At 47.8% G+C, this 18370-nt stretch overlaps 1 protein-coding gene across 1 annotated transcript; it reads right to left on the bottom strand.

Moving 5' to 3' along the window:
- Window positions 1-207: 207 nt before the first annotated feature.
- LOC112218932 (G-protein coupled receptor 22-like) lies at window positions 208-17706 on the bottom strand. The gene is made up of 4 exons (XM_024380175.2): window positions 16473-17706; window positions 7536-7677; window positions 6282-7310; window positions 208-1772 (listed from the first exon to the last, which is right to left on the bottom strand). Exons 2-4 carry the CDS (start codon window positions 7671-7673, stop codon window positions 1593-1595), a joined length of 1347 nt encoding a protein of 448 aa, XP_024235943.1. The 5' UTR covers window positions 7674-7677; window positions 16473-17706; the 3' UTR covers window positions 208-1592.
- Window positions 17707-18370: the final 664 nt, after the last annotated feature.

Genomic DNA, 18370 nt, shown 5'->3' with positions numbered 1-18370 from the left:
TGTGTGTGTGTGTGTGTGTGTGTGTGTGTGTGTGTGTGTGCGTGTGTGTGTGTGTGTGTGTGTGTGTGTGTGTGTGTATGTATGTGTGTGTGTGTGTGTGTGTGTGTGTATATGTATGTGTGTGTGTGTGTGTGTATGTGTGTGTGTGTGTGTGTGTGCGTGTGTGTGTGTGTGTGTATGTATGTGTGTGTGTATGTATGTGTGTGTGTGTGTGCGTGCTCGTGTTCATTTCAGTCCCCAGATCTCAACCCAACTGAACATTCTGGAGCGGCGCCTCATTTTCCACCACCGTCAACAAGACACCGAACTATGGAATTTCTTGTGGAAGAATGCTGTTGCATCCTTCCAATGGAGTTTCAGACACCTGTAGAATCTATGCCAAGGAGCATTGAAGCTGTTCTGGCTCGTGGTGGACCAACAGCCTATTTTTAAGACACTTTATGTTGGGGTTTCCTTTATCTTGGCAGCTACCTGTATATTTACATTGCTGTTGTGGAATGTGTTTCCCTTGTTTTTATCCCAACCTGATGAAACCTAATAATTAGTCCTTTCTTAGAGTCAGTGGTGGCTGGTGTCATTTTGTTTGATGTGTTTGATAGCTTTCCATTTTTTTTCAACGTCAGCCATTACAATGAACCTGTCCTCCAATTTCTCCCACCACCAGCCTCCTCTGCTTTGAGTTTTAAAGATTGCACTCGAGGACAAAACAGACCGTGCCGACGAATGGCTGAAAGCAGCGTTTGGCCTTCCTTTCTCCTCTGACCACAGAACGTCAGCCCTCCTTTTCAGTTTTCCGACAATCCTACATGTTGAATCACCACCATCCGTTCGACACCCGTCAGGTGATCTATTGCACACTGTCAACGTTCCTTATTGTGTTGTTTTGCACTAAAGTAGTTCATTCATTCAACAGAAATAGAATGACTAGAATTCATTCAACAGATATAGAATGACTAGATTCTAGGATTCATTCCACAGGATCCTCTGAAGACATTTCTGTCTGGTCTCGTTGTCCGGGACTTAAACCTGGGTCCAGCGACTGTCAACCCAACACCTTAGCCATTACACCAAGAGATCCAGTTTTTCTTTCCTGGATCAAAATGGGATTTAGGTGATGGGCATGGTGGGGGGGGGGGCATGGTGGTGGGGGGGCATGGCCATTTTATGCATTTTGACAGAGATAAAATCTCATTTCTTGCAATTCTACACATTCTGCCTTGGTTTATGCTATCTGAGTGACTCGAACGTCATAACAAATAAATGGGGGCCTCATGCCATGACAAAAATTCTCCTGAATGCATCATTTTTTGGAACTTTAAATTCTCCCTGACTGTCTAGCTTTTATTTCGGTGTTTGTTAGTTGTCAAATAAAATCTTAGTTAAAGAATATATAGGTGTATTATCTTTTCAACATACTTTATATCTGGTTAAAGCTATTTTAAGTTTACACTGAAAACGTTTTCACATCCCGTAAATTATTCGTTTGGACATAGGCGGTCTGAAAAGAAAATGATGCGGCCCGCCCAAGACTTTCCTCTGCAGACAAAACCCTGAGATCCGGACCTCTGGACAAGGTTGCTAAGTATTCACTGTCATTCCACAGCATCCTCTGAAGACTGCAGACATTTTTGCCTGGCCTCGGCGTCCTCGTTGATGGTGACCTTCTTGTTCCTTTTGGGGTCAATCCAGGAGTTACGTATGACCGCGTTGTTGGGCAGCGGGTCGGCCTCTATGATGCTCACCACCCTCTTCTTCATCTTACTCTTCAGAACCTTAAGATAAGATCAGATAACATAAGATAAGACAACAGATGATAAGATAACAGAAGATAAGGTAACAGAAGATAAGACAACATATGATAAGATAACAGAAGATAAGATAACAGATGATAAGATAAGACAGCAGATGATAAGATAACAGAAGATAAGACAACAGATGATAAGATAACAGAAGATAAGATAACAGAAGATAAGATAAGATAAGATAAGACAACAGATGATAAGATAACAGAGGATAAGATTAAATAACAGAAGATAACAGAAGATAAGATAACAGAAGATAAGACAACAGAAGATAAGATTAAATAACAGAACATAACAGAAGATAAGATAAAAGATAAGATAACAGATAAGATAAGAACTGAAGATAGGATAAATCAAATCAAATCAAATCAAATCAAATCAAATTTTATTTGTCACATACACATGGTTAGCAGATGTTAATGCGAGTGTAGCGAAATGCTTGTGCTTCTAGTTCCGACAATGCAGTAATAACGAGCAAGTAATCTAACTAACAATTCCAAAAAAAACTACTGTCATACACAGTGTAAGGGGATAAAGAATATGTACATAAGGATATATGAATGAGTGATGGTACAGAGCAGCATAGGCAAGATACAGTAGATGATATCGAGTACAGTATATACATATGAGATAAGTATGTAAACCAAGTGGCATAGTTAAAGTGGCAAGTGATACATGTATTACATAAGGATGCAGTCGATGATATAGAGTACAGTATCAACGTATGCATATGAGATGAACAATGTAGGGTAAGTAACATTATATAAGGTAGCATTGTTTAAAGTGGCTAGTGATATATTTACATCATTTCCCATCAATTCCCATGATTAAAGTGGCTGGAGTAGAGTCAGTGTCATTGACAGTGTGTTGGCAGTAGCCACTCAATGTTAGTGGTGGCTGTTTAACAGTCTGATGGCCTTGAGATAGAAGCTGTTTTTCAGTCTCTCGGTCCCAGCTTTGATGCACCTGTACTGACCTCGCCTTCTGGATGGCAGCGGGGTGAACAGGCAGTGGCTCGGGTGGTTGATGTCCTTGATGATCTTTATGGCCTTCCTGTAGCATCGGGTGGTGTAGGTGTCCTGGAGGGCAGGTAGTTTGCCCCCGGTGATGCGTTGTGCAGACCTCACTACCCTCTGGAGAGCCTTACGGTTGAGGGCGGTGCAGTTGCCATACCAGGCGGTGATACAGCCCGCCAGGATGCTCTCGATTGTGCATCTGTAGAAGTTTGTGAGTGCTTTTGGTGACAAGCCGAATTTCTTCAGCCTCCTGAGGTTGAAGAGGCGCTGCTGCGCCTTCCTCACGATGCTGTCTGTGTGAGTGGACCAATTCAGTTTGTCTGTGATGTGTATGCCGAGGAACTTAAAACTTGCTACCCTCTCCACTACTGTTCCATCGATGTGGATGGGGGTGTTCCCTCTGCTGTTTCCTGAAGTCCACAATCATCTCCTTAGTTTTGTTGACGTTGAGTGTGAGGTTATTTTCCTGACACCACACTCCGAGGGCCCTCACCTCCTCCCTGTAGGCCGTCTCGTCGTTGTTGGTGATCAAGCCTACCACTGTTGTGTCGTCCGCAAACTTGATGATTGAGTTGGAGGCGTGCATGGCCACGCAGTCGTGGGTGAACAGGGAGTACAGGAGAGGGCTCAGAACGCACCCTTGTGGGGCCCCAGTGTTGAGGATCAGCGGGGAGGAGATGTTGTTGCCTACCCTCACCACCTGGGGGCGGCCCGTCAGGAAGTCCAGTACCCAGTTGCACAGGGCGGGGTCGAGACCCAGGGTCTCGAGCTTGATGACGAGCTTGGAGGGTACTATGGTGTTGAATGCCGAGCTGTAGTCGATGAACAGCATTCTCACATAGGTATTCCTCTTGTCCAGATGGGTTAGGGCAGTGTGCAGTGTGGTTGAGATTGCATCGTCTGTGGACCTATTTGGGCGGTAAGCAAATTGGAGTGGGTCAAGGGTGTCAGGTAGGGTGGAGGTGATATGGTCCTTGACTAGTCTCTCAAAGCACTTCATGATGACGGATGTGAGTGCTACGGGCGGTAGTCGTTTAGCTCAGTTACCTTAGCTTTCTTGGGAACAGGAACAATGGTGGCCCTCTTGAAGCATGTGGGAACAGCAGACTGGTATAGGGATTGATTGAATATGTCCGTAAACACACCGGCCAGCTGGTCTGCGCATGCTCTGAGGGCGCGGCTGGGGATGCCGTCTGGGCCTGCAGCCTTGCGAGGGTTAACACGTTTAAATGTCTTACTCACTTCGGCTGCGGTGAAGGAGAGACCGCATGTTTCCGTTGCAGGCCGTGTCAGTGGCACTGTATTGTCCTCAAAGCGGGCAAAAAGTTATTTAGTCTGCCTGGGAGCAAGACATCCTGGTCCGTGACTGGGCTGGGTTTCTTCCTGTAGTCCGTGATTGACTGTAGACCCTGCCACATACCTCTTGTGTCTGAGCCGTTGAATTGAGATTCTACTTTGTCTCTGTACTGGCGCTTAGCTTGTTTGATAGCCTTGCGGAGGGAATAGCTGCACTGTTTGTATTCAGTCATGTTACCAGACACCTTGCCCTGATTAAAAGCAGTGGTTCGTGCCTTCAGTTTCACACGAATGCTGCCATCAATCCACGGTTTCTGGTTAGGGAATGTTTTAATCGTTGCTATGGGAACGACATCTTCAACGCACGTTCTAATGAACTCGCACACCGTATCAGCGTATTCGTCAATGTTGTTGTCTGACGCAATACGAAACATCTCCCAGTCCACGTGATGGAAGCAGTCTTGGAGTGTGGAGTCAGCTTGGTCGGACCAGCGTTGGACAGACCTCAGCGTGGGAGCTTCTTGTTTTAGTTTCTGTCTGTAGGCAGGGATCAGCAAAATGGAGTCGTGGTCAGCTTTTCCGAAAGGGGGGCGGGGCAGGGCCTTATATGCGTCGCGGAAGTTAGAGTAACAATGATCCAGGGTCTTTCCACCCCTGGTTGCGCAATCGATATGCTGATAAAATTTAGGGAGTCTTGTTTTCAGATTAGCCTTGTTAAAATCCCCAGCTACAATGAATGCAGCCTCCGGATAAATCGTTTCCAGTTTGCAGAGAGTTAAATAAAGTTCGTTCAGAGCCATCGGTGTGTCTGCTTGGGGGATATATACGGCTGTGATTATAATCGAAGAGAATTCTCTTGGTAGATAATGCGGTCTACATTTGATTGTGAGGAATTCTAAATCAGGTGAACAGAAGGATTTGAGTTCCTGTATGTTTCTTTCATCACACCATGTCACGTTGGCCATAAGACATACGCCCCCGCCCGTCTTCTTACCAGAAAGATGTTTGTTTCTGTCGGCGCGATGCGTGGAGAAACCCACTGGCTGCACCGCTTCGGATTGCGTCTCTCCAGTGAGCCATGTTTCCGTGAAGCAAAGAACGTTACAGTCTCTGATGTCCCTCTGGAATGCTACCCTTGCTCGGATTTCATCAACCTTGTTGTCAAGAGACTGGACATTGGCAAGAAGAATGCTAGGGAGTGGTGCACAATGTGCCCGTCTCCGGAGTCTGACCAGAAGACCGCTTCGTTTCCCTCTTTTTCTGAGTCGTTTTTTTTTTTGGTCGCTGCATGTGATCCACTCGGTTACACTGGTTGTAGGCAGAACACAGGATCCGTGTCGCGAAAAACATTCTTGGTCGTACTGATGGTGAGTTGACGCTGATCTTATATTCAGTAGTTCTTCTCGGCTGTATGTAAAGAAACCTAAGATGACCTGGGGTACTAGTGTAAGAAATAACACGTAAAAAAACAAAAAACTGCATAGTTTCCTAGGAACGCGAAGCGAGGCGGCCATCTCTGTCGGCGCCGGAAGTACAATAGACAATAGACAATAGAAGACATGATATGATAAGATAACAGAAGACAAGCTAAAATAAGACACGATAACAGAAGATAAGACAACAGATGATAAGATAACAGAAGATAAGATAACAGAAGATAAGATAAGATAAGATAAGACAACAGATGATAAGATAACAGAGGATAAGATTAAATAACAGAAGATAACAGAAGATAAGATAACAGAAGATAAGACAACAGAAGATAAGATTAAATAACAGAACATAACAGAAGATAAGATAAAAGATAAGATAACAGATAAGATAAGAACTGAAGATAGGATAGACAATAGAAGACATGATATGATAAGATAACAGAAGACAAGCTAAAATAAGACACGATAACAGAAGATTAAGATAAAATACCAGAAGATCAAATAAGATATTCATTTATTAATCTATTGGCACCATGCAATAGATAAACAATATCTACACCAAACAAATACACAATAAAAACATGACAAACACACTACACACTACACACTACACACTACACACTACACACTAAACACTACACACTGAAAGCATTGTCAACAGGCTGTAATCTGGGCTGTGGTGTGTGCGTGTGTGTGCTTTTGTTTGTGTATGTGGCAGAAGTGGGTGGGCAAACCTTCTGGAACTTCTGCCTGGTGAAGGCGTAGAGAAGCGGATGGAAGATGGTCGTCCCGTATGCCATGACCAGGAAGCCCAACCGTAGCTTGACCGTGAAGTCGCTGGGGCCTACGGTCAAGATGACCGTGTTGAGGGCGGTTATGGGAGTCCAGCAGAGCAGGAAGGTCGACACAATGAGCAGCGACATCCTGAAGACTCGTTTCTGGCGTTCTCGTCGCTCCCGGTGGCGTTTAACCGCTCGTCTCAACGCAATGATGAGGGAGACGGAGGTCCGCATGCCCATCGGGGGGAGAGCGCGGCCGCTGGGCTCGGATGGCTCCATGGCCCCGTCCGTGGCCTGTGACGTCATAGCCGTCATGGAGGGACCTTTTTTCCTCCTGGCCTTCTTCTTCTGTGACGCTGTGTGAAAGCGTGTCCCAATGCGGATGTTGAGCGCCTGGAGGATCTTGGAATAGGTGACGAGCATCACAACAGCAGTGAAGAAGAAGATGGGGATCTGGACCAGTAGGTGATAGTAGAGTCCTAACTCTGTGTAGTATTGGTTGGTGTGGGCCACTGTGACTACATCCGCTAGAGTCTGGTTCAGCTCCGACTGGCCTGGGGCGAAGAACCCCACCTCCATGAAAGGCACCAGGAAACTGAGGAACGACAGCACCCAAATGGTGGCCAGCAGAGCCAGGGCTCGGCCCATCGTTAGGACTCTATTCGCCGGTTTCACAGAGATGTCGTACCGGTCCAGGGTAATGGCGAGCACGTTGGCTGCCGTGCCGACACTAGCGAACGACACACAGGCCTCGTGGAAGCAACAAACCAAGGCTGTATCCCCCTCCAGAGACAATAACAACACCACCATGGTCAGTGGGATGCAGCAGACACACACTAAAACATCCAGGACGTGAAGGTTCATGGTGACGATGTTGGAGACCGAGGAGATCAGGTTGGACTTCATGCAGTACAGGGCCAGCACAGTGAGGTTGGAGCTCAGGCCCAGCACGATCTCCAGCATCAGGAAGCCGGTCAGGGACACCTGAGTGAATGAATGAATACATTATAGTCCCGTATAGGAATTTGTCTGGCAACAATACAGGAATTACTGTTAAAAAGCTTTTTAAAATAAACATTTCTCCAAAGATCATGATTTTATTCCAGGTGTAATCTGTGTAATCCGGTAAACTATCCAGATATCACGTAAATATGGCACATATCACATGACCTACTTCAGACAGACATACAGTATACACTGTAGGTGTACCTGGAAGGAGATGGGGTAGGGGTATGGGTAGGGCGTGGCTGGAGCACTGGTTCTGCTGATGGGCTCGGCTGCGTTGTCGGTGACAGTGACGTTGCTCATGGTGCCTTCTTCTCTCTCCAGAGGGGGAAGAATATGCATTATCCTGTAGAGAGGGGGAGAGGGGGAGAGAGAGGGATAGAGAGAGAGGGGGAGAGAGAGGGGGAGAGAGGGATAGAGAGAGAGGGGGAGAGAGAGGGATAGAGAGAGAGGGGAGGGAGAGGGGGAGAGAGAGGGATAGAGAGAGAGGGGGAGAGAGAGAGAGAGAGACAGAGACAGAGAGGAAAGGGGAAGGAGAGAATGAGTGGGATATAGAGAAGGAGAAAGAAAGAGGGAGTGTTTGTGAGGAGAGGAGGAGACAGTAAGGGGTTTGATTAGAAGGTACACCTTACAGAAGCTCATCTGAATCTCAAACACTGCTTCCTTGCAACTGGGAGATCAGATTATATGACACAGAATGAATAAATCATTTTATGAGTGAAATCAAATAATAAGGATCAAATAATAAGGAAACAATTTCTGGGTTTAAATGAAAAAACAAAAATGCTGAGAGCATGCCAGAAAGCAGAATATAGTTCTAGTTTGTGCAGAGCATTGATAATGAAATACACTGAGTATACAAAACATTAGGAACACCTGCTCTTACCATGACAGACTGACCAGGTCAATCCAGGTGAAAGTTCAGATCCCTTATTGATGTCACTTGATATATCCACTTCGTAATTGGAGATGAAGGGGAGGAGACGGGTTAGCCATTGGTATGGGGAGGCGGAGGCTCTAAGCTGACATATATATTTGTTTTAAGAGGATCGTACTATGGGTCTATGGTTTGTTTTGGAATGTTAGGACCCCTTAAGGTATAAATTAAAAAAAATATATATATATTATTATTTGATAAAATATTGAATTTGGCCTTTACTACTATAGCCCAGAGAAACACATTGAATAATAGATTAACGAATGGCAAAAAAATAAATAATACTTCGTAAGGAATGAAGTTTTCAAGTAGCTGTCTTATATCTAGAAGACATAAGGAAGCTCAGGAAATATTGTTTTGTATTTTTTCAACATACTTAACCCTTTGTTTTTTTGGGTAGGCACAACTGTAGACATTTTGATGTGAAGACCGATATATCGGGGGATGTCTTGCCGGTGTGATCAACACCACTCTAGCTCTGTCGGGGTTCGGTCCACCGATGCGGAAGCGCAACATCGACGGATGTGGTGGATTGAGATGCATCCAATGCAACAAAAACAACTTAAAGTGGATTTTTGTATTATGTTAATTAGATTGACGCACCAGTGAGGCAATCGACTCTAAATATATATTTTTAAGCATTGAGACAATTGAGACATGGATTGTGTATGTGTGCCGTTCGGAGGGTGAGTGATTTGAAGACAAAATATTTAGGTGGCTTTGAATGGGGTACGGTAGTTGGTGCCAGGAGCACCAGTTTGTGTCAAGAACTGCATCGCTGCTGGGTTTTTCACACTCAACAGTTTCCTGTGTGTATCAAGAATGGTCCGCCACCCAAAGGACATCCAGTCAACTTGACACAACTGTGGGAAGCATTGGACTCAACATGGGCCAGTGTGGTATTTAACCTTTAGTTAACTAGGCAAGTCAGTTAAGAACACAGTTTTATTTACAATGACGGCCTACCCCGGCCCAACCTGGACGACGCTGGGCCAATTGTGTGCCGCCCTATGGGGCTCCCAATCACAGCCAGTGGTGATTCAGCCTGGAATCGAACCAGGGTCTGTAGTGACACCTCTAGCACTGAGATGCAGTGCCTTAGACCGCTATACCACTCGGGAGCCCATGCGCATATGTTTAACAAAGTCCCGGGAAGAGAATAAACTGTCCAGGCATCGCAAGTGCCATGCTCTACCAACTGAGCTACAGAGGACCATGCTCTACCAACTGAGCTACAGAGGACCATGCTCTACCAACTGAGCTACAGAGGACCATGCTCTTCCAACTGAGATACAGAGGACCATGCTCTACCAACTGAGCTACAGAGGACCCATGCTCTACCAACTGAGCTACAGAGGACCATGATCTACCAACTGAGCTACAGAGGACCCATGCTCTACCAACTGAGCTACAGAGGACCATGCTCTACCAACTGAGCTATAGAGGACCCATGCTCTACCAACTGAGCTACAGAGGACCATGCTCTACCAACTGATATACAGAGGACCATGCTCTACCAACTGAGCTACAGAGGACCATGCTCTACCAACTGAGCTACAGAGGACCCGTGCTCTACCAACTGAGCTACAGAGGACCCGTGCTCTACCAACTGAGCTACAGAGGACCCGTGCTCTACCAACTGAGCTACAGAGGACCCGTGCTCTACCAACTGAGCTACAGAGGACCCGTGCTCTACCAACTGAGCTACAGAGGACCATGCTCTACCAACTGAGCTACAGAGGACCATGCTCTACCAACTGAGCTACAGAGGACCATGCTCTACCAACTGAGCTACAGAGGACCATGCTCTACCAACTGAGCTACAGAGGACCATGCTCTACCAACTGAGCTACAGAGGACCATGCTCTACCAACTGAGCTACCATGACTGAGCCATGACCCTCTACCAACTGAGCTACAGAGGACCCGTGCTCTACCAACTGAGCTACAGAGGACCATGCTCTACCAACTGAGCTACAGAGGACCATGCTCTACCAACTGAGCTACAGAGGACCATGCTCTACCAACTGAGCTACAGAGGACCGTGCTCTACCAACTGAGCTACAGAGGACCCGTGCTCTACCAACTGAGCTACAGAGGACCATGCTCTACCAACTGAGCTACAGAGGACCATGCTCTACCAACTGAGCTACAGAGGACCATGCTCTACCAACTGAGCTACAGAGGACCATGCTCTACCAACTGAGCTATAGAGGACCCATGCTCTACCAACTGAGCTACAGAGGACCATGCTCTACCAACTGAGCTACAGAGGACCATGCTCTACCAACTGAGCTACAGAGGACCATGCTCTTCCAACTGAGATACAGAGGACCATGCTCTACCAACTGAGCTACAGAGGACCCATGCTCTACCAACTGAGCTACAGAGGACCATGCTCTACCAACTGAGCTACAGAGGACCCATGCTCTACCAACTGAGCTACAGAGGACCATGCTCTACCAACTGAGCTATAGAGGACCCATGCTCTACCAACTGAGCTACAGAGGACCATGCTCTACCAACTGAGCTACAGAGGACCATGCTCTACCAACTGAGCTACAGAGGACCATGCTCTACCAACTGAGCTACAGAGGACCCGTGCTCTACCAACTGAGCTACAGAGGACCCGTGCTCTACCAACTGAGCTACAGAGGACCCGTGCTCTACCAACTGAGCTACAGAGGACCAACGTGCTCTACCAACTGAGCTACAGACGACCCGTGCTCTACCAACTGAGCTACAGAGGACCCGTGCTCTACCAACTGAGCTACAGAGGACCATGCTCTACCAACTGAGCTACAGAGGACCATGCTCTACCAACTGAGCTACAGAGGACCATGCTCTACCAACTGAGCTACAGAGGACCATGCTCTACCAACTGAGCTACAGAGGACCATGCTCTACCAACTGAGCTACAGAGGACCATGCTCTACCAACTGAGCTACAGAGGACCATGCTCTACCAACTGAGCTACAGAGGACCAACTGAGCTACAGAGGACCATGCTCTACCAACTGAGCTACAGAGGACCATGCTCTACCAACTGAGCTACAGAGGACCATGCTCTACCAACTGAGCTACAGAGGACCATGCTCTACCAACTGAGCTACAGAGGACCGTGCTCTACCAACTGAGCTACAGAGGGCCATGCTCTACCAACTGAGCTACAGAGGACCATGCTCTACCAACTGAGCTACAGAGGACCATGCTCTACCAACTGAGCTATAGAGGACCCATGCTCTACCAACTGAGCTACAGAGGACCATGCTCTACCAACTGAGCTACAGAGGACCATGCTCTACCAACTGAGCTACAGAGGACCATGCTCTACCAACTGAGCTACAGAGGACCATGCTCTACCAACTGAGCTACAGAGGACCATGCTCCATGCTCTACCAACTGAGCTACAGAGGACCATGCTCTACCAACTGAGCTACAGAGGACCATGCTCTACCAACTGAGCTACAGATGACCCATGCTCTACCAACTGAGCTACAGAGGACCATGCTCTACCAACTGAGCTACAGAGGACCATGCTCTACCAACTGAGCTACAGAGGACCATGCTCTACCAACTGAGCTACAGAGGACCATGCTCTACCAACTGAGCTACAGAGGACCCGTGCGCTACCAACTGAGCTACAGAGAGGACCTGTGCTCTACCAACTGAGCTACAGAGGACCCGTGCTCTACCAACTGAGCTACAGAGGACCCGTGCTCTACCAACTGAGCTACAGAGGACCCGTGCTCTACCAACTGAGCTACAGAGGACCATGCTCTACCAACTGAGCTACAGAGGACCATGCTCTACCAACTGAGCTACAGAGGACCATGCTCTACCAACTGAGCTACAGAGGAGCATGCTCTACCAACTGAGCTACAGAGGACCATGCTCTACCAACTGAGCTACAGAGGACCATGCTCTACCAACTGAGCTACAGAGGACCATGCTCTACCAACTGAGCTACAGAGGACCATGCTCTACCAACTGAGCTACAGAGGACCATGCTCTACCAACTGAGCTACAGAGGACCATGCTCTACCAACTGAGCTACAGAGGACCATGCTCTACCAACTGAGCTACAGAGGACCCGTGCTCTACCAACTGAGCTACAGAGGACCATGCTCTACCAACTGAGCTACAGAGGACCCATGCTCTACCAACTGAGCTACAGAGGACCATGCTCTACCAACTGAGCTACAGAGGACCATGCTCTACCAACTGAGCTACAGAGGACCATGCTCTACCAACTGAGCTACAGAGGACCATGCTCTTCCAACTGAGATACAGAGGGCCATGCTCTACCAACTGAGCTACAGAGGACCCATGCTCTACCAACTGAGCTACAGAGGACCATGCTCTACCAACTGAGCTACAGAGGACCATGCTCTACCAACTGAGCTACAGAGGACCCATGCTCTACCAACTGAGCTACAGAGGACCATGCTCTACCAACTGAGCTACAGAGGACCATGCTCTACCAACTGAGCTATAGAGGACCCATGCTCTACCAACTGAGCTACAGAGGACCATGCTCTACCAACTGAGCTACAGAGGACCATGCTCTACCAACTGAGCTACAGAGGACCATGCTCTACCAACTGAGCTACAGAGGACCCGTGCTCTACCAACTGAGCTACAGAGGACCTGTGCTCTACCAACTAAGCTACAGAGGACCATGCTCTACCAGCTGCGCTACAGAGGACCCGTGCTCTACCAACTGAGCTACAGAGGACCATGCTCTACCAACTGAGCTACAGAGGACCATGCTCTACCAACTGAGCTACAGAGGACCATGCTCTACCAACTGAGCTACAGAGGACCATGCTCCATGCTCTACTACCAACTGCTCTACCAGCTGACAGAGGACCATGCTCTACCAACTGAGCTACAGAGGACCAACCCAGAGGTGCTCTACCAACTGAGCTACAGAGGACCATGCTCTACCAACTGAACTACAGAGGACCATGCTCTACCAACTGAGCTACAGAGGACCATACCAACCTCTACCAACTGAGCTACAGAGGACCATGCTCTACCAACTGAGCTACAGAGGACCATGCTCTACCAACTGAGCTACAGAGGACCATGCTCTACAAACTGAGCTACAGAGGACCATGCTCTACCAACTGAGCTACAGAGGACCATGCTCTACCAACTGAGCTACAGAGGACCATGCTCTACCAACTGAGCTACAGAGGAGCTACCACAGAGGACCATGCTCTACCAACTGAGCTACAGAGGACCATGCTCTACCAACTGAGCTACAGAGGACCATGCTCTACCAACAGAGGACCATGCTCTACCAACTGAGCTACAGAGGACCATGCTCTACCAACTGAGCTACAGAGGACCTGTGCTCTACCAACTGAGCTACAGAGGATCCGTGCTCTACCAACTGAGCTACAGAGGACCCGTGCTCTACCAACTGAGCTACAGATGACCCGTGCTCTACCAACTGAGCTACAGAGGACCCGTGCTCTTCCAACTGAGCTACAGAGGACCACATTGGCAAGCAACTACAGTCTATTCTACTGATGTCAAGGCCGTCTAGATTATGACCCCCCTATGGGGTAATGCACTACACAGGGAATAGGGTGAAATTTGAAGGATGTGGACATAATAGTGATTTTCCTTCAAACAAGTTTTTTCTGCTGCTTCAGGCTCAATCCGACTTCAGGTTCTGAAAGATAAAGCCTGGAGCACCAGGCAGAAAAAGCTCATTTATTTTCAGAGACTTCACAATAGCAGCAGCAGGGGAAGTGGTAATAGCAACAGCAGTGGCTTACGGCAGTCTGATAATTATATGTAATATAATTATTGTCAACATAAAATAGTCATGTAATCATAAATATAAAAATAATTTAAATAACTGACTGCCTCTCCCCCTTTTAGCTCTGACTGACAGCTACTTTATTGAAGAAAATGTACTTTCATATCTGTAATATATGGTTGTCCCATCTAGATATCTTAAGATGAATACACTAACTAAGTCGCTCTGGATAAGAGCATCTGCTGAATGACAAATTTTAAATTAAAAAAATGTAAGGTTTTATACCAATTTTCTGTAAAAATGGCCTCTAAAATATACACTTTATACAAAAGTTTGTGGACACCCCTTCAGATTAGTGACTTCGGCTATTTCAGCCACACACGTTGCTGACAGGTGTATACAATCGAGCGCACAGCCATGCAATCTCCATAGACAAAAATTGGCAGTAGAATGGCCTTACTGAAGAGCTTAGTGACTTTCAACGTGGCACTGTCATAGGATGCCACCATTCCAACAAGTAGTTTGTCAATTTTTTTTGCCCTGCTAGAGCTGCCCAGGTCAACTGTAAGTGCTGTCATCGTGAAGTGGAAACGTCTAGGAGCAACAACGGCTCAGCTGCGAAGTGGTAGGCCATACAAGCTCAGAATGGGACCGCTGAGTGCTGAAGTGCCTAGCACATAAAAATTGTCCTCGGTTAGAGCATTCTTTACCGAGTTCCAAACTGCCTCTGGAAGCAACGTCAGCTCAAGAACTGTTCATCGGGAGCTTCATGAAATGGGTTTCCATGGCCGAGGAGCCACACACAAGCCTAGATCACCATGCGCCTTACCAAGTGTCGGCTGGAGTGATATAAAGCTCGCCGCCATTAGACTCTGTGGCAGTGGAAGCTAATTCTCTGGAGTGATGAATCACGTTTCACCATCTGGCAGTCCGACGGACGAATCTGGGTTTGGCGGATGCCAGGAGGACGCTACCTGTCCGAATGCATAATGCCAACTGTAACGTTTCGTGGAGGAGGAATAATGGTCTGGGGCTGTTTTTCATGGTTCAGGCCCCTTAGTTCCAGTGGAGGGAAATCTTAACGCTACAACATACAATGACAATTTAGACAATTCTGTGGTTCCGACTTTGTGGCAACAGTTTCGTGAAGGCCCTTTCCTGTTTAAGCATGACAATGCCCCCGTGCACAAAGCAAGGTCCAAACAGAAATGATTTGTCGAGATCGGTGTGGAAGAACTTGACTGGCCTGCACAGAGCCCTGACCTTAACCTTATCGAACACCTTTGGGATGAACAGGAACTAACATCAGTGCCCGATCTCACTAATGCTCTTGTGGCTGAATGGAAGCAAGTCCCTGCAGCAATGTTCCAACATCTAGTGGAAAGCCTTCCCAGAAACATGGAGACTGTTATAGATTTAGGACTGAGATATTCGACAAGCATTTTGTACAGATACTTTTGGTCATGTAGTGTATGTAAACATACCATAAATGTAAAACATGTAATATTATAAAGCTGAGAGTGTTATTATTCTGATACAATATTTACTAGGCAAGTCAGTTAAAGAACAAATTCTCATTTACAATGATGTGCCTATCCCGGCCAAACGCTGAGCCAGTCAGGGATCGAACCAGGGTCTGTAGTGACGCATCTAGCACTGAGATGAAAAGGCACTGAGATGTGCCTTTATTGGCTGCACCACTCAGGAGCCAGTATATGATACAATATTCGCACTCGTTGTGTTTACAACTTGTCTAAGTCTATCTACAGATTAGAGCCAGTGTATTGATTCTTTGAATGGAATGTTGGCATATTGGCAGTTAATTTGAAAATGCATGGGATCACCCCTTTAATAAAACTAACTGGCTAGCTATCTAACAAACATACAATGTAGGGATATTCTTCACATTCATTGTTTTACAAAGTATCTTATCACAGCACTGGCAAATCATGGTCGACCAACTCCCGGACCAAAATGTCTGACCTTTTATCCCATCATAAGAAGGTTCCTGTCCCTTCTAGTATTCTAATTCCTATTTCTATGAGGGTGACCTCCAGGGCTTTAACGGGGGCTGCTGGTGGGTGTAATACACCAATGAACAGAAGGTTAATATACAACATTATTGGGTAAATCTCATTATCACATTGAGTTGTTATGTGAATTCAAAGGGCGTCATTATGCATTGATTTATTGACAATGTTGTCCGCGTTGAACATTATATACTACATTGACATGTCTGTTCTTTCTTTGTGTACTGTTCGTATACAGTTCCAAATTAAAATGCCCACCAATGTTGGAACAGTCTAACTTTTTAACAAATCTAAATGGATTTAATTGTAGCTGGTCTACATGAAAGATGAGGGTTAGTAGTAGCAATACAGTCCAGAGAGCTGACAACCTCATGCAGCCCCAGTCCCAGAGTTTACTCACCCTTCTCTCCAGCTCTATCTGAGCCCCAGCAAGGCTCCGTAGTCAGGGAGCTCCCCAGCTAGACCCACACAGACAGGCATCCGATTCAGGTATAATGTCACCATGAGACCACCACAGAAGAAGGATCCTCTTTAAGCCTACCAATCAAGACGCTCTGAGCTATCGTCCTGAGAACAAGGATCTTCTACTAACACTGCTCCTCTCCTCTTCACCCACCCAGGGAGGCTGCTATGCACCCAGGGAGGCTGCTATGCACCCCGGGAGGCTGCTATGCACCCAGGGAGGCTGCCATGCACCCAGGGAGGCTGCTATGCACCCAGGGAGGCTGCTATGCACCCAGATAGGCTGCTATGCACCCAGGGAGGCTGCTATGCACCCAGGGAGTCTGCTATGCTTCCAGGGAGGCTGCTATGCACCCAGGGAGGCTGCTATGCACCCAGGGAGGTTGCTATGCACCCAGGGAGGCTGCTATATTTCCAGGGAGGCTGCTATGCACCCAGGGAGGCTGCTATGCTTTCAGTGAGGCTGCTATGCACCCAGGGAGGCTGCTATGCACCCAGGGAGGCTGCTATGTTTCCAGGGAAGCTGCTATGCACCCAGGGTGGCTGCTATGCACCCAGGGAAGCTGCTATGCACCCAGGGAGGCTGCTATACACCCAGGGAAGCTGCTATGCACCCAGGGAGGCTGCTATACACCCAGGGAGGCTGCTATATTTCCAGGGAGGCTGCTATGCACCCAGGAGGCTGCTATGCACCCAGGGAGGCTGCTATGCTTTCAGTGAGGTTGCTATGCACCCAGGGAGGCTGCTATATTTCCAGGGAGGCTGCTAGGCACCCAGGGAGGCTGCTATGCACCCAGGGATGTTGCTATGCACCCAGGGAGGCTGCTATATTTCCAGGGAGGCTGCTATGCACCCAGGGAGGCTGCTATGCACCCAGGGAGGCTGCTATATTTCCAGGGAGGCTGCTATGCACCCAGGGAGGCTGCTATATTTCCAGGGAGGCTGCTATGCACCCAGGAAGGCTGCTATGCTTTCAGTGAGGCTGCTATGCACCCAGGGAGGCTGCTATGCACCCAGGGAGGCTGCTATGTTTCCAGGGAGGCTGCTATGTTACCAGGGTAGCTGCTATGCACCCAGGGTGGCTGCTATGCACCCAGGGAAGCTGCTATGCACCCAGGGAGGCTGCTATACACCCAGGGAAGCTGCTATGCACCCAGGGAGGCTACTATACACCCAGGGAGGCTGCTATCCAGGGATTTCCAGGGAGGCTGCTATGCACCCAGGGAGGCTGCTATGCTTTCAGTGAGGCTGCTATGCACCCAGGGAGGATGCTATGCACCCAGGGAGGCTGTTATGTGTCCAGGGAAGCTGCTATGCACCCAGGGAGGCTGCTATGCACCCAGGGAAGCTGCTATGCACCCAGGGAGGCTGCTATGCACCCAGGGAAGCTGCTTTGCACCCAGGGAGGCTGCTATGTTTCCAGGGAAGCTGCTATGTTTCCAGGGAAGCTGCTATGCACCCAGGGAGGCTGCTATGCTTCCAGGGAGGCTGCTATACACCCAGGGAGGCTGCTATGCACCCAGGGAGGCTGCTATGCACCCAGGGATGCTGCCAGGCTAGAGAAGCACCTCTCTGTCCTGCCACCAGCTATGCTCCTCTCTTCCACCAATTAACCACTAAATGCAACGCAAGCAACTATTGGACTGGCGGATTGGACAGGACTGCTAGTTGGCTGTGGGCTTCATCCAGTCGTTAATGACTAGAATATTTGGGTGTCTATAGAATATCACGACGAGGATGTCCAGTACTGCAGAGAGCGAGGGAAGAGAACACACCTGGATATCTCTCTCTCTCTCTCTCTCTCTCTCTCTCTCTCTCTCTCTCTCTCTCTCTCTA

Source organism: Oncorhynchus tshawytscha, linkage group LG19 (genome assembly GCF_018296145.1).
Source record: "Oncorhynchus tshawytscha isolate Ot180627B linkage group LG19, Otsh_v2.0, whole genome shotgun sequence".
Lineage (NCBI taxonomy): Eukaryota > Metazoa > Chordata > Actinopteri > Salmoniformes > Salmonidae > Oncorhynchus > Oncorhynchus tshawytscha.
Note: the sequence above shows the minus strand (reverse complement) of the source record. Positions and strands in the feature narration are given on the sequence as shown.

Excerpts from the sequence above, each read along its gene's own strand:
- LOC112218932 (XM_024380175.2), bottom strand. The coding sequence starts at position 7,673 with ATGCATATTCTTCCCCCTCTGGAGAGAGAAGAAGGCACCATGAGCAAC. Across the intron at positions 7,311-7,535 it reads CCTACCCCATCTCCTTCCAG|GTGTCCCTGACCGGCTTCCT; the intron begins GTACACCTACAG and ends TCATTCACTCAG. Across the intron at positions 1,773-6,281 it reads CCAGGCAGAAGTTCCAGAAG|GTTCTGAAGAGTAAGATGAA; the intron begins GTTTGCCCACCC and ends TCTTATCTTAAG.